General features: G+C 31.9%; 1 protein-coding gene and 1 long non-coding RNA gene across 15 annotated transcripts in view; one reads left to right on the top strand and one right to left on the bottom strand.

Moving 5' to 3' along the window:
* The first annotated feature begins 6179 nt into the window (after positions 1 to 6179).
* On the top strand, positions 6180 to 15149 carry LOC143225591 (uncharacterized). Its single transcript, XR_013013944.1, has 2 exons — positions 6180 to 6593; positions 8385 to 15149. It is a non-coding gene; the product is annotated as an uncharacterized LOC143225591 (long non-coding RNA).
* LOC143225538 (putative ATP-dependent RNA helicase DHX35) overlaps positions 13547 to 17688 on the bottom strand; it is a 111345-nt gene continuing 107203 nt past the window's right edge. For all 14 annotated transcript variants that reach the window (XM_076455185.1, XM_076455169.1, XM_076455204.1 and 11 more), the window contains one exon: positions 13547 to 16932. In XM_076455185.1, coding sequence (XP_076311300.1) covers positions 16909 to 16932 — 24 coding nt within the window. In that variant the 3' untranslated portion in view covers positions 13547 to 16908. The remainder of the gene's footprint in view (positions 16933 to 17688) is intronic.

The following is a 17688-nucleotide window of genomic DNA, read 5'->3' as shown; positions in this document are numbered from 1 at the left end:
CAATTATCAGTAGTTCCAAATTGGAAACAGCGTAAAACTTTTAATTAACGTGCACATAAGGCGGTACTCAGGTTGAAAATATCGATACCAATTAATTCAAATTATCATCTGTTATGTTAAAAAGGTATAGAAACTGTAGCTATGTTTATATTTACAATTTTATAAAAATTACTAATTACGTATTTTACTTAGATTTAAAATATGGCTATGAAATGTAAACAGGTTGAAGAATGTTACACTGTCAGTGTTTATTGAAGAATTGGGATCGGTTAAGAGTAACGTAAAGTAACTACTGGGTGTTAATTGACATAATATTAACACGATAAAGCCACAAATAAAATAAGAGGGTAACTGTTGGATTTTAGTTGGCATTATTGCCAAACTCTACAGAGTATTACTAGCTCTTGTCAATTTAACTCGATTGGTGAAAAGAAATAAAGGCCCATCATGGCCAGATGGGTTAAGGCGTTCGACTCGCAATTTTAGGGTCACGGGTTTGAATCCTCGTCACACTAAACATGCTTGCCCTTTCAGCGGTGGGGGCGTTATAATGTGACGGTCAATCCCCCTATTCGTTGGTAAAAGAGTAGCCCAAGAGTTGGCGGTGGGTGATGATGACTAGCTGCCTTCCCTCTAGTCTTACACTGCTAAATTATCTGCGCTAGCCCTCGAGTAGCTTTGCGCAAAATTCAAAAACAAAAGAAATAAAAAAAATATGCCTCTATAGTCATAAAAGCTTTTATATGAAATGAAGAAGTTTCTCCTGTGAAAAAGCAAAGTTTTCCATGCAGTAGAAGGAGTAAAGTTTTCTTAAGTATGAGAAGGAAATATTTATGTAGGTGAATGAAGCCTCAATCACTGTTTCTACAAAGTTATGTGCAGGAGTTATGTCCTCACTGTTGTAAAAGTATAAAGGTATGAAATTTAACCTTGATTTTGTTAACATTATTCATATATGTAAAACTTTGGTTCTACTATCGAAGATCGTCTTCATCATTCTATATTTATAACCTTCGGATTATTTACTCTTTAAAGCTAACCAGTTTAAACTGTCTCTGAGTTATTAATAATTCGTTGGGCCTAAATATTTCTTTGTTTCTTTCAAATATTCGTGCAAAGCTACACAAGTGTTATCTGCAGAAAAAAAAATCAACATGCCCATATATAGTTCGCAAAACAATTCTTAAACCTAACTGGTAACTGGTCTTTGTGCAGCAGATGGTGTTTTGTTGTGCTGGTTAATGACTGCACGTGTGCACGTGTTACTAAACACCGTTTCCAACTAATTGACCTTATTACTTAATGAACAAACAAAGGCTGAATTTGTATTTATGTGTTTTAAACAATTTTCTGTATTTAACACATTTCTATGTTGAATGTTACTGTGAATGTATTGTAGTTGTATTATATTACTCAACGTCAAAAGCTCTTAGAAATAAAAAAACATCTTGCGTGATTATATGTATATGAAACACCACCAAACCATTCTTCATGGTAAGTGCTTATGCACTGAGGTAAATATACTTCATCTTTCTCCCACTTTGAACCAAATGTTTCAAATTTCGACTCATCCATTCGTAACATCCTTTTACAATAACTAACAGTCCAGTTTTAGATTTTTTCGCAATTTTATGTCTCTATTTGGAGATCGAAGTAAAGGATTTTTAAGTGTTACATCACAAATATTTCAATCTCATTGAGTATCCTTTATACTGTAGATCTGGACACTTAAGTACATGGTGGTTTATCTCATTCTGCCCCGAAAGCTGTATAACATCAGTATCATTGTTCTGCTTCTTCCTTTCCTATTGTCACAGTTATCTGTTTCAGTCACGTGACCTAGGGTGTACTTCACAGTGTTGGGGGAGCGTTTCAAGTCTGGAGGAATTTGTCGGACAGTCTAAGCAGTATCATCTCAAGCTTTTATTTGTAATCTCTGCTCTAATGACATTTCTCGACGTTTCTTGGGGCCGTAGCATCAAACAAAACATAATATTTGTGTTAATTACTTTTTTTTTTATAAAGGTTTATTTGTGGAGTGCTGTTAAACTGATATATTCTAATATACCAGTTAAAAAACTGTGTGGGATACCATGATTGTTATCTCAGCCACTAAATTTGATCAGTTTGTTCATTCAAGCAAAAATCTTGCAACAAACCTTTGGTATAAGTATATGGAAATTCCAAGAATGATGAGTATTTTCACACTGGCTCATTGAATTGTGTACAGTAATCAGTGAAACATTACTATAGCGTTGAAATTTACTTTCTATAATGGTATGGAAGAATAAACCTCACAAAATGGAAAGAATGACAAAATATGTTCTTGTCCTAACACTTTTGCACGTTAGTGTATGCGAGGATTTTAGAATGTGTTGATTCATCTTCGTTGTATGTCTGAAATATACCGGAAAAATAGTGTTCCCTCGTATAATGCGCATTCCATATTTGAGTACAGAAATTTTGGAAGCAACGTGCGGACTGTACGCGAGTATTTACAGCACTTACTTATATCAAATGGGGGGAATTTGCTGTAATACAATGCTGACGAGATTTTAAAAGATTTTAATTTCACAAAAAGTGTCTTAACTGTTTTTGAATTTCGCACAAAGCTACACGAGGGCTATCTGTGCTAGCCGTCCCTAATTTAGCAGTGCAAGACTAGAGCGAAGGCAGCTAGTCATCACCACCCACCGCCAACTCTTGGGCTACTCTTTTACCAACGAATAGTGGGATAGACCGTCACATTATAACGCCCCCACGGCTGAAAGGGCGAGCATGTTTGGCGCCACAGGGATGCGAACCCGCAACCCTCAGATTACGAATCGCACGCCTTAACACGCTTGGCCATGCCGGGCCTGACGTTACAGGAAGTGAGTCTTCACGCAATTCTAGTTCACTTATTTAAAAACATTCTAAGGGTATTTCAAAACCAGTTCACTTCTTTGACATTTGAAGTGTATTTCAAATATAGTTCGCTTCTTTTACCTTCTAAGTGTATTTAAAAATTAGTTCACGTTTTTGACATTATAAGTGTATTTCAAAACTAGTTCACTTCTTTGACATTCTAGGTTTAAAGTCTTACCTAAATTCTTACACTAGTTAGATTATCTGACGTTCTAGGATTTAGCATGTAACTGATTTATCATGTTACTTTATTTTAGCGTCTACGCTTGTTTCTGTAAAGTTTTATTTTTGCATGTGACGTATATTGTTGACTATATATTGCGCAAGTCCTACCTGTTCTCGAAACTTGAGAAGCAACAATATTTGTTTACGATCATCGTTGAAAATTTTAGAACCTCGCGTGGTTGGTATATAACAAATAGCTGGGAAGCTATAATTATGATTAACGCCTATTAATCGGAAAACTACAAAACTGGACCAAGAACATTGAAAACTGTTCAACTTCAGTAAATCACTTCGGACCTTATAATTTCCACGAGGACATTAAATATCTTCTTTGGCTTTGTTTTGTTTTGTTTGTTTTTTTGGAATTTCGCACAAAGCTACTCGAGGGCTATCTGTGCTAGCCGTCCCTAATTTAGCAGTGTAAGACTAGAGGGAAGGCAGCTAGTCATCACCACCCACCGCCAACTCTTGGGCTACTCTTTTACCAACGAATAGTGGGATTGACCGTCACATTATACGCCCCCACGGCTGGGAGGGCGAGCATGTTTAGCGCGACTCGGGCGCGAACCCGCGACCCTCGGATTACGAGTCGCACGCCTTACGCGCTTGGCCATGCCGGGCCTCTTCTTTGGCAAAAAGTGAAGTTGTAAGCGCTATCAAGCCAAACAAGAACCAAGCTAGCTAGCTCAAGTGAGTTGCAACAATATCAGCTCAAAATTAATTGCTCGTCGTGGACCTGAACCGTCGACTTCGTTTGGTTTGTTTTGAATTTCGCGAAAAGCTAATTTAACAGTGTAAGACTGGATAGAAAGCAGCTAGACGTCATCACCCATCGCCAACTTTTGGGCTACCCTTTTTACCAACGAATAGTGGGATTGAACATCAAATTATAACGTCCTCAGGGCTGAAAGCATTTTAACTCGTATATTATTTACTTGGTCTTAAAACTTCAATAAAAATAAATTTTTATTACTATTAAATGTTGTTTATCCTTTATACAGTCGAAAGAGTTGGAAAGTTGTCAGAATATCGGTACCGTGTTTTCTACTTTGACTCAGTTAAGGAGTTCAAGAGTGAACTTTAGATGTTTTTTCAGAGTACACACGTAACTTTGTTCACAATAACATTTGATTTTACTCCGTAGTGTTTACCATAAATGTGGTGATTAAAGATATATTTTAAGACTGATGAAATAAGCGAAGAGAAAGAGCATGTTGGAGGTACAGACAAATACGATTTAGTTAAGTTCTATACTTTTCGTTAATTATTCAGCAATGGTTCCCCGTCAGTTTTAAAGAGCTTTTGTACCAGTATATATATAATTTGATTAAATGATCGTTTTGGCAACTAACAACCACAATAACTGTATTATTATGGTTATTATTAGTGGTATCACGTGATAAAAGATACTGCGTCAGGAAAATCACACTTTCATACAGGACTTCACTTTAAAATAAATCTAGCAAATAACTGCAGGGGTTATATGACGTCACTGTTGAGAGAGCGCATATCAAAATTGCAAAGAACGTTAAAGAACATTAGATTATACGTCAGTGATGTCGAGAAACCCACTTGTTGAGAAATATATATGCAAAAACGGCTCGTTTGGGTTGAGAAAATATTTTACATGAAACGTTGTTCGCTCTTCTATGTAAAATATTTTCTCAACCCAAACGAGCCGTTTTTGCATATATATTAGATTATACGTTTAATTTTGCTATCGCAAGTATAACATACGAACGGATCATAGTATAACTTGCCAATACGAATCTTATCATATCTATCATCGGCTTTAACGTTACGAATCAAAACACTGATATTAATGATTTTTCAACAAAGATATTTTAATTTGTAATTAAGTCTGCCTCTGAGATCAAGTATAATAACAGGTAGTTTGCTGTTTTACTGAAAATGGTCGTGTAAAAAATCAATGAGTTATTATCATTAATTTTGATGTGTTACAATGCCTGTTATCTATTCCCAGACCAACCACTCAGGTAGTATTTATAGAAGAAATCTGTAGAAAGTGAGCTATCACCTTTAATTCAAAATGTTTCATCATTGCCTGTTCCCCAGGAGTAGCCCTAGACATATCTAACAAATTCATAATACATATACAATATTGTTTAAAACTAAAATACACTGCTATCCACGAACTGCACATTTTTTAATACTATATTCCCTACACAGGAGATATCTACAAACCTTATCTTTAATGAAAAGTGCAGAATGACTAGTACGAAAGGTTCGCTGTATGAAACACTATAATCTATTTATTGAACAAACACAATATATTTATTTTTCGTTATATTCATTTTTATCATATGAAAATTTGCTTTATTGAAATGTATGAAATACTTCGGCTCTCAAAATCATCTTGTTTGTACATTTTTTTTGCTCAATATAGATTTTTAAAAAAATTTTTGTACCCCCTGGTTATAACGAGTTATTTGTTGTTATTTTTCAATCTATATTTTTCCTCTACACTTTACATATGTTGGTCCAAGAAAGTTTGAGAAAGTATGCTTTTTAGACGTTTTTGACCTATGAACCAGTTGGTTGCCAAATGTAAATTATTTTTGTGGCTTTACTCGTTTCATTGGATTAAGCTATCATACGTTCTGTTATCTGGAGGGCCATCACATAAATCGTATTATTTTGTAAAACCCTCTGTTGGTTCTTAATTCTTACTATGCTTTAAGATATTTACGCATAGCTTTATTTAATTGAAAAAATAGATATGAACGTTTTACAAATTTCGAGTTCTGAAAAGAAAAAGAGGAGGAAATTGCCGAAAAATCAAAAATCATACTTACAAGGAAACTGTTTTATTTAAAAAAATCTATACATTCACTTCTATATAAAGATGCGTTTCCTAGTTTATAAGATTTTCGTTAAATCCGCAATGAAAGTATGCTTTAGAAAAATAACTTGTTTGAAAATCTATTATTTTCCACTATTAAACTCGTAAGTTAAACAATATCCGTCCTCCTTTCCTCTATGTTATTGTCCAAAGTTTGATTAGGTAAATTGGTGAGTTCAAATACTTGGCACATAATCATTTTTTAAAAGGTTAAACGATACACTATCGATCTTCGCCATCTGGAGACATAAAATAACCGCTTGTAATTTACTGACACTAACATAACATGTTTTGGAGGGAGGTGGGGTGATATATTTTATAATTTAATTTAGTAAAATCAGAAGATCGTTATGTGCTATGTTATATTTCTAGTAATAGCATTTACCCTAACACTAATAGTTAGTACTCGTTTAAAATAATCATTAATATTTTTTATAAGCGCGAAACGGGTTTTGTTTCTCTGCGTGGATAAGTGTAAGACTGTATACTAGGACAGTTTGCAGATTGAAATTGGTAGATGTTGAAATGAAAGAAGTACTTCTCACAATTATTTATTTTGTTTTCTCGTTTGTTGTACTTATTCTGTTAGTTTGTCTAGGTAAGTTGTTTTGAAGCAATTAGACCTATTTTTATTTTCTGCATTAACTTTGAAAAAATAAAAGTTATATGTGGTATGATACTAGTTTTAACTTTTTATCACGTACTAAATTAAAAGTTAAATTTCAGAGTAGTGACTTTTATATGGTTTTTGTATATTCATCCTTAACTTGCTTCTGTACTTTTAGATATTCCAGTTTTTTACACCACATGCTATTATTTTGTAAATACCAAAATATTTTAAGTTTTTCCTTGTTAGAGTACAAGCTAGTCTACTAATAGTTATACTACTACTAGTAAGTACTTAATATATTCGATGCATTGTTCAAATATTTGTAGAACATCAATTACATTCACTGTAATTGACTGTAACTTTAACTAATAGTTTTAAAGTATATTTATTAGATCTAAAGATAAACATAGTTACATTAACAGTTCAAGAATAAAGTCGTTGTTACTGTTATGATACTAGAGTATTAGGAACAAAGTAGAACAGTGCATAAAACTAACAGCTGGAATTGGGAACTTTACTTACTGAAAACCTGGGAGTATTGAAGGATATGCAATTTAACAAAAAATATTTTGAGAGAAAGATCTCCCAAGACATCTCACTTTCATCATTTTGTACTGCTTCCATTCACTTAGTTCATTTCAATATTCCATACTGAAATGAAGAACAGTTTGTCCAAGAAATATATCATCTTAATTTATATGTGTCTATATTTTATTAAGTACAGAAATGTTACAGTATAGTTGGTATGTACTATAATTGCACAATTCTGCACAGTTGATAATCACATTCTCATTATCCAGCACACATTTGCACCAAAATTATTCTAGCTTTATTTACTTAAATTCTCTTATGTGGCATTTATTTCTGGACCAATGTGTTTTTGACAGAGAAAAGCTCTGAACAATTATCACAGACTACCTCTTTTTAATTTAAAGTATAAAATATTTTTATCTCTTGGGTTAACTTGTTTTTTTGTTAAAGAAAATTGACTGGGATTTTTTGATGTTTTAAAAACTGTAATTTAGTTTGGGTTATATAATTCTTGATGATAAACCATAACCAAAGATTCATGATTTGCAATTTTAAAATTTTGGTAATCTAGTTTAACTTATTCCAGTCTTAATCCAATGATATTTCTTGTATTTGTTTCCTGTAATGACTCTTTTGGTAAATTTATATGCAAAAACGGCTCGTTTGGGCTGAGAAAACACTTTTACATAGAAAAGCGAACAACGTTTCGACCTTCTTCGGTCATCGTCAGGTTCACAAAGAAAGAGGTACCTTTGTTTTTCATAGTCTTTGTTACTTGTAACAAATGTAGTGTCTTAATTTTGTTATGAGTTTGAGTTACAGTACAAAGATGTTTCTGAAAACTATTTGTTCTGAGACTGGTATTCAACTCTGAGTAGTGATGTTATATCCAGCATTTAATTAGGAAACAAGTTATCTGAACTCTTCTCACAAATGTGTGCTCTGTTGTTGTTTTTTTTTCATTCTCAAGGGACATGAAACTGCAGTATAAATGTAAATAGAAGTTCATATGTACTGAACTTTATGTGTAAGTTATCTAATATTGGACTTTAAGATTTTAAAATAATTTGCAAGGCAATTACAGGGCCTAATTTTTCTTCTTATGACTGCTGAGTAAATTACCAGCAGTATTATTATTAAGTTGAAATAAACATTTGTATATATTTATTTGAAAACCACTGATATAAAGAATGTTGTACAAAAGAGACTTGCATGAAACATACTCACCTATTCATTATTCTATTTCAGGCTGGTTTCTTGTGTGGAAACTCTTCTTATCACGATTTGCATTTGTTCGTGAGCTACTTATGTCAAATAATGGAAACATTGAAGAATCGAGAAGTAAAATTAGGGTGAGAAAAGTGAGGATGGAGTAATGGATTGATCTGTGAAAGTTGATGTTCTAGTAATTTGTTGTTTTTGTACCCAAATGAACTGCTAAATATTTGTTAAAATAGAATGACTTACTTCAGAAAGTAAAACTATGAAAATAGATTGTCTTCTTACCATGGGAAAATAGAAATATTGGGAAGATTTTTCTAGTAAGTTGTGCTTGAGTCTTGTTATGGATAGTTTCATTCAAAAACTATGTGTATGAAGAATTTGTGTGGCTTTATTTTACTACTTTGAATGGTTTTTTCCGCACAAAAACCTTTAAAAGATAACGTAAGATCAGTGTTGGGCATGAATTACTGAAATAAAATATTGATTTATTAATCATTAAACTGAGATGATAACCTTATTGAAAGCAAAGGAAACGTATCGCTGTTTGAATCTTCAGTGACGTAATTTAACATCATAGTAAAGTTAAACTGTTTACATTTCCACATAATACACTACTCGAGACAGTTAAAGAATAATATAAATTTGTATCTGTATAACTATGACAAGATAAATACCAGTTATAAAATGTGTTGATAAACCTTCTAAGTACTAGGAAAGTTAGGCATTTGACAGTTTATCATGTGATCTTAAATGGTTGGACATTTAGCCCATGTGATATATATTGTGGTTTCATACAGCCATGTCTCATTTGTCACTTTGAAGTTAATCACAGGATTCAAAGTGCTCTTGATTGTTTGGAAAGTTGGGCTAGATCTTAGAGATTACAAATAGAAACCAGTCACTTGCAGCAGGCTGTTGTAAATTGGTACCAAATGTCTTAAAGTACTGTCTTTAGCTCAATGTGGAATTGTTTTCAAACCATAGGTATAGTTAATCATATGCTTAAACAAAACAGATAATCAGTTATGACATATGGAAACAACTACTGTATGTTGAATCCATCACAGACTCCAAGGTTAATCATATTCTCACTGTGCTATGCCAGCAATGGTTAAAAACAGATCTCTGAAGGCCATTTAATGTGCAACACGTCCTATGTTCAGAGCAAGGTGTAAAACAACTTGTTTATTAAGTGTCCACGAATGTGCCCAATGGACTAACAATGACTAAAGTATTATTTTTACAGATCCTGTATAACTGCTGTGGAGATAATTTGAAACTTTATCCACTCTGTGTTTCATGCAGTAATGTGTCGCACAACATAAACAAGAATAAGTACTGGCGAACTTACCGACCCCTTATGCCATGTATGATGGGGACCACATTCAGTGACCATTTGTTATACTGTATACTAATGAAATTGACCTTTGAGTCTTCATAACTGCAAATATCTTCTCCCACCATGTAAAACTAGTTGATCCATCTCTTAAAATAAACGAATGGATTTTTGGCTCCTTTGACTTCAACTCTATCAATAGTAATGACTTACAAATAACCTTAACCCTAAAAATGTTTTGGGAACAACTCTTTCAGAACTGGTCAGAGTTGTCTCACCACCTTCTCAGCATTCTTATTTTAAGTATGTAACATTAGTACAAAGCTTCGTTTATGGGTGATTGTACTCCATATTGAAGTAGAATGTCGTGAACTTTGAAGGAGTAAAACCACACCTATCAAGTGATCATTCACAAGAGGCTGAATTTGTATTTCAGATCACATGGTTGGTAATCAGATGCCTGATATGCATACAAATATAAAGAGGGGAAATGATTGGTATTATAACGATGATTTTCTATGGTCATAGCTATAATATTACAAATTCTTATTATCCTTTGATATGTTTTTAACAGTGTAATAATACAATATTCCTAGAAGTAAAATGTATGATTATGATACTTCTACTTTTTAAAAATGTCTTTACCATCTACTTTTTTCTGATATCCCACAACAAATAGAACATGGAAAATGTTCTTTGCACATTTGCTATGATCACAGGAAACCAGGCAGATATCTTTACAATTCAACTGTTAGACGTCACTCGTAACTGAGCCATCAGTTATAATACTATGCTGTAGAATTAGACATTCTGTTTACTGTACTGTTGCAAGTTAATTTTGTGATTTTTTTTTCAGCTCTATGATTTGAAAATAGATCTATTTCTTCTGAAGTTATACTATGTTCATGTGAGAAAAAAAACTGTATCAAACAAGATTCATGAAAAATGTTTAACTTCTTGTGTGGAAGAAATCGGCACAGTTTACTTGCCTAAGATCATTGCCTTCAGATAGTTTTCTCACAGTATTTGTTTTGAACTCTGAAGCCTTTCCAATGATTGAAAATTTCTATTGGCATCATAGTATAATTTAACTGTGTGAAAATGGAAGTGATTAGGTGTTTTGTGTCATTTCACAGTATGCTTCACTAGAAATGACTTAAGAACTGAGCAAAATTTTATTACAGTGTGAAATTCAGCTTCTTTACAGGAAGAACATCAAATCACATAACATAAGAGAGGAACTGTACCATTACAAGAAGGTCTGATAATAAGTAAATTGTAAATTAACATGCATCAAAATGCTAACTTTTTAATTTTTGGTGAGATGCCTTTCATCAGACAGCATCTTACCTAGTATGTGTTCCTGGAACGCCCTGAAATGTCGCATACAATAACGTATAATTTAGATGTATGTTGATTTATCTTTTATTACTTGTATCTGAATTTTTCTGCTCAATGGTCATTAAAGGTTTTCTTCTACCTGTGACATAGCATGGCATTTTTGTGTCAGCCCTTCAGCTTTTTGAAACTGGAGAGGATGAGTTAAACTGGAAAAACATTTTCTTCATCAGTTTTGATTCATCCTTTGAAAAACAACTAGAAAAACTGTTAAAGCTAAACTTATGTTGGATAAACTACATAAAGAGTGGTTTTTAAATGCTTTGTGTTTGCTGTATGGCAATTGTAACATCGTTCAAATTGTCTAAAACTAGTGAAAATGCATTGCCAGAATGTATACCATTTTTATGGAGAAATTCCCCCTTAATTTACTCCAAGAACTCTATTCTGTCCTGGATGACTGGTTGTCTACTTTGACATAGAGCCTGTAGAAGAATGGCTCAAAACAACCTGTCCATGGTAGTTTCAACCAGAAAAAGAAAGACCTCTTTATTTTTAACACAGTCCTTTTTGTTCCTTTTATTTTCTTGATGTAGTCCATGTTATGCCATTCAATGTATTTCCAAAGGAAAGAAATTTCTATTTTTTTCAAGGTAATATCAGTATGTATCCAAGAATGCATGAAGTTAACAGTAAATTTTTCTACATGTTCCAGATGTTTAGAAATTAAATCATAAAAAGATGATGAAATGAAGAAGACTGAATGTAATAGCTACAAACTTTACTCCCATATTTCAAGTGTCTACAAAATTATCTATTTCCAACCCAGATAAAATTGTCTGAAGGAAGAATTATAAACAAAAACTGTAATATTGTTGCATAATTATCATTAATTTTAATCAAAGAAAATTTCTCTCTTGTAACAGGGATGAAAAGCAAGTCAGTAAGTAATAAAACTAATGTGTTGTTTTTACTTATTTACAACTAACAGCGCATTGATACATTTGTTGGGCAGTCTTACTGTTAACAATATTTTTGGTTGTAATCCCAATAAACTTTAACATGGTTTGGCTAGCATAGGAGATTCGGGTTAGTCCTGAACAATTTGCCAAGCTAATAATGCAAAATGATCTTTATAATAAATCACTAAAACAGATGTTTATATTAAACATTTTAAAATACTGATGTAATTGAACCTATTGTTAACAGAAAATACAATGTAACTTCATACCTTACTTCTAAAACTCATTAAACTGTTTACTTAAGGTATTACCAGAATCACCAGTTTCCTTTTGTTTTAAGAGCATGACACCAGTAGCTACATCGTAACAATGTCTAATGAAAGCTCATTAAATAGCTCCAACGTGCAAGATAGCTTACTACATTAAAATTTAACTATAGTCAGGTGGCAGAACAATACAGATACAACATAAAAAAAGAAACTAATGTTTATGATGATAAGAAATAATAATTTAAATAAAATTATAGTATATTTAATTTTGTTTGTCATAAGATTAATTTAAGCTTATTGTGCTTATTTTTAACTAATGGCCTAATACTATGTAGTTATTTAAGTAACTTTGCAACTTTCATTAACTATAATGATAACTTAAGCTAATAGAAAGGGGGTGAGGAGTAAAACTAATAGTCATCACCATGCTAAAGTAGTTCATTATCATCTTAAAAATGTGGTTAAAAGATTAAAACATATGTGGTAGTTTTAAAATGATTGAACTATTCTGAAATTATAAATCTCGTAATCAGTACCAGAAAGACTTAAAATTACTAATAAAATTGAACAAAGAAAGAAAATATTGGTTTGTAAAAAATGAGTGAGTACAAGCTATTCACAAATTCTAGTGATGTTAAATACATTTTATCATGTTTAATTAGTTGCAAGATGTAAACTTTGCAGCGTAGGTAATAGGTATGGAAATGAAACATTTGTGACATGAATATTAAGGTGTTTTGTTTAAAATGTCAAACTTGAACAATGATGTTTATATCTAAATTCAGATAATTCACTTATTTGTAATAGATTTTTTTCTAGAATGTAGTTTGGATAAAGGTTTTGATCAGTTTAATAATTTGGTAGAGTATTATCAGCATATTGAAGCTTGAATGTTTTCAACATGTGAAGTCATAAGTATGGCAAAACTGTACAAATGAGTTGTCAACTAAAAATGTATATATATATCTTGTAATAATGTTTTATTCTTAAGCACTAATCATTTTTAGGAGTTATATCTTTTATAGAAATAAGTTTTGCCAACACAAAGTATAAACTTCCTAGAATTATTAAAATACATTAAAATTACTGACAGTACATTGAGTTTCAATAACAAAAGGGTTAGTGTTAAGGTTAATAAAAATGCATGTTTTTATTGTTTTTTGCTTCAAGTTTTAAAATTTTCTTGGCATTCAGTAGAATTACTGATGTCAAGGACAAGATTAATACTATGTGATAATAGTGCAGTATTTAACACTGCATGTAAAGAACAAGAAAAAAATATTAAAAACCAAACTCTGCTTTTATTTCTCATTAAGGTACAGGTTACTCTCTTAAACTGTATTATTAAACTTTCTATGATAGTTTCTCAATTCTTTTCATCATCTAGATAACAAGTAATATTCTCAATAAAATTGAACAACCTAGTAAAGTAAAGATTCTTCTCAGTGTTACTGTATGGGATGGGTTTTCTGTTATAGGATCACATTCACTAAACTTTGCAAAGCTCCTTTTATCAGACTAGAAATTTTCCCATTATGGAAATAAGGCTTATTGACCTTTAATTTCTGGAACAACTCTTATCTTTATACATAAGATAATTGTAGCAACTCTTTGATTTCTTGTTTAGTTTAACTAACTTGTTAGCTTTCCTATAGCTCTTTTAGTCTTCTACCATTACTTGTCTGTTTAAAGGTCTTAAGGTATTTTATCCAATTTGTTCCTGTCGTGTCCAGTAAACTGGTTTGAGTTTAAATTAACTTCTCAAAACCTTCCTTACACAGTTTCCAGAAGATTGTTGATTGGATTTTCTACTATAAATATTTGTTGTGTTAAGATGTGTGGAAAGAAAATATGATGTGATTCAGAGATTTTCACGTGTTATACCACAACAAGTACATTTATAACTGTTTGTTTAGTAACTGCTGGTGGTTCATCTCTCATTTTATACCATTGTGATATTACTTGTTAACAACACTACTAAAAAAAGGTATTACAATGAGAAGCCCAAAAAGAGAGCATGTCAACATAAACTTGTTTTTCCTTAGTACAAACTGGTACTAGGAAGTAGCATGAAAGTGGAAGTAATATGAATCTGTGCTTGATGAAAAGTGTTAGGATTTATGTAATAATCTTACTCTGAAATTACTGAATTACATTCATAAGGTTCTAGTCATCAGATGACGTTACTGGATATGTTGTTACAGTTTTTACTCCTTATAAAGTACAGAAAGCTATACACCAATCAGTGAATGAAGTGCAAGTCTCCTTGATTAGAAGAGTATGTTACTAAAAGGGGCAACTCCTTTAGTAACCCCTTGTAACAACACCCACAGCATTGCCCCTCACACATATGTTTAATAATGTTATATTGTATGTTTATTTGTGGCTCTGAGTTTGATTTTGGTTTTTTTTTGAAGTACAAACTTTTACCTCATAGCTTCAACTCTTCAATTTGAAATCCAATTACCGTTTTGGACTCGAGGTCAAACTCTTACAATTGGTGTATTTTACTATGATCAAGGTCTCGTAGGTTAACTTACTCTAATCCTGCTTAAAGATAATTTCAATCTAAGGATAGGCGCGTAGAGATCCTGTAAAGTGATATAATTAACTTATGTACATTAATCTCCCACACTTGTATTGGTGGTTCACAAAAACTTAGCTAATACAAAGGCTCGTAAATTAATTTACTTTAATGCTGTCTAAAAGAATTTCATGTGAAGTGCCTATTGAGGGTTCCCTTTTGTTTACTGCTAAAGTATGTTGGACAGTATGAAGTATTTCATGGTAAGTCATAGAATGCATGCATATTAAGCGGTAATAATTCATTTAAAACAGGTACAAGTAACTGGATAATAAATAGGGTGTAAAAAAAAAAAAAAAAGTATATTTAACAAATATACAGCTTTAGTACAGATAACACATGCCGGTCCAGTCCCAGGCAATGATGTAAGTAGTCTGCCTTCTTTAGTACACACCCATCATGGTGACAAATACAACATTCTGCTATGCTATTAAGCATTTACAAAATGGAACAGTATTAATAACTCGTTCCACGTTATGTGTGAAATAAGAAACCTTTAACTAAGAGCAAAACAACATATCAGTCAACTAAACACAGTTTCATTATCAACTGAGCTAGTTCCAATGATTAGTTTTAATAGCTTTATTTTAGTTTTTTCCCTCTTGGTTCAGATCTTTCAACATCAGCAAAAGGTTCAAAATTCTCCCCTCTGATACAAAGCTAGTTATCTATAACTGCAAAACTTGGTTATTTAATTATAGAAGAAAAATTCCATTTAAAATAGCCTTTCTTTATCATTGATGCACATATTTTCTCTCACACACACCTTATTTTCATATCATAAATTAATACAACATTCAGAACTCAGTCCATGGAAGCATTTAACTGTCACACCATTGTTTCCCATCACAGAAAATCTACTCTTCTGAAGAGTGAGACAGCTAACTCTGAAAAAGTAGGAACTTGTGATGGTTACATGTTATTTCTCTTCCATACAACACTTAAAAATTCAGAACTCTTGAGGCATGTCTGACAAAGAATTTTGCACCAAAACGTGTAGCATTCACTAAACATTGACTCTTGATACTGTTTAAAATAAAATTATTCCAAGTGAATTAATGTTGTTAGCAAACATGATGTGCCTTCTTCCTCCTTATACCTGTGTGAATGAGGTACTTTTATTTTTAACTTTCCATAGAGCCCATAATTAATATTTTATTCCAGTAATCATTCCTAATGTGAGAATCTGTACAGCAAAGGATCCACCGAGAGCTGTAGAAGGGTTCTCAAAAATTGAGCAATATTTATCATAATTTGTAATATATAATCTTTGATATTTTTATTAGATCTCTACTCAGTCATTGGGTCTCATGTGGAAACTTATCCCAATTTCTGTCCTTGTTTTATGATGTAAATAGTTGATATTTTGATTCAATGCTTGTACATAAGGTCAGAATATATTTTTTAATGTAAGAAAGCTGTCTAAAACTTAATTTTTTAAAGTCTAAGGCAGTGGACGACCAGGTTGTTCAAATAAGTAGTGGTATGATAGGTACTTTAGACTAAGGTGTGCTGTAAGTGTGAAATATACAAGTCAAACAAAGCTCAATTTATATTTCCATATTTGTTGAAGAATTCTATATCAACATAATCTTGTACGTTCACATGTGTGTATGTGTGAGAGTGACTGTATCTTTTTTGATTTTAGTAACCTATTATATTTTGTTTCTTAATATTCAAACTAAATTTAATTATAGGGTATTGTGGGGATGATAAACTGTGTATGCTCTTAACTAAATAAATTCTGATTTTTCCTTCACATTTAAAAACAGATTAAGTGTTGTGTTCATTCTCTTTCTGTAGATAATTTTTTTTTTTTTTTGAAGTACTCATAGCTATGGACACTTTATACCACTAACATTCAAAAGAATTAATAAGACTTTGATCATTATATTACACTGTATCTGGTGGCTAACTAATATACTCCAGTTTAATGATCAATCAGGTTTATATAAAACAAAAATTAACAATGAAAATCTTCCCACAAAAGGCAATAGTTTTGTGATTTACAAAATAAAACAAGTAGTTTCAGTTCTGATGATTATCATAACACATTGGGTTATTGTGCAGCGAGCTCCCGTGCCTAAAAAAACAAAACACAATATTTACATTTAACCTCAACACATTGAAATGTTAAAATCAGTATGATTAGTTTACACATTTACATCATACTCTTAAAATATTTGCCTGAATTGTAAGGGAGATAACTGTAAAATAAAATTGTAATGATAATTAATAGTAGCTGCAAATTAAAACAAAACAAGTCGTATATCCACAGGGGTGCTACAGTGTTATTGAATGAGTGACAACATGTCAGGTCTTGTATGAGAAGTAAATTTATTTTATGATTTATTTATAACTGTTTGATACTTTATGTACAACTTAACATTTTCAGTTCTTTGCTTCAACACTGCATTATTACTTATTTTTATAAGGATTATATAACAGAGAAATAAGAAATATGTTAAATTAAAACTGGGTAAATTTGATCAAAATCTCAACTTGGATATTACATTCTGCCATTTCTTATTTAATATTCATTTTAGTTGTCATCTTTGTCTTTTGTTAGATGGCTATAATAGTGCTTACTTTTTAAACTTCAACAGCTACGAAACTTTTCAATATAAACTTGTCTCCAAAATTTTGCAGTTTATCACTCATGCTTTATGAAAGAGAAGACTCAACATTACTTTAAAGATCTGTATTTTTATGTTATTTAACAGACACAATTTCATACAGTACTAAAGTGTTGGGACAAGAGAATATTCATTCTTTCCACTTTATGGGCTAAATCTTCCTTGCCATTAGAGAATGTAAATATCAACACTATGGTAATGCT

Source organism: Tachypleus tridentatus, chromosome 1 (assembly GCF_004210375.1).
Source record: "Tachypleus tridentatus isolate NWPU-2018 chromosome 1, ASM421037v1, whole genome shotgun sequence".
NCBI lineage: Eukaryota > Metazoa > Arthropoda > Merostomata > Xiphosura > Limulidae > Tachypleus > Tachypleus tridentatus.
This window is presented reverse-complemented; position numbering and strand designations above follow the sequence as displayed.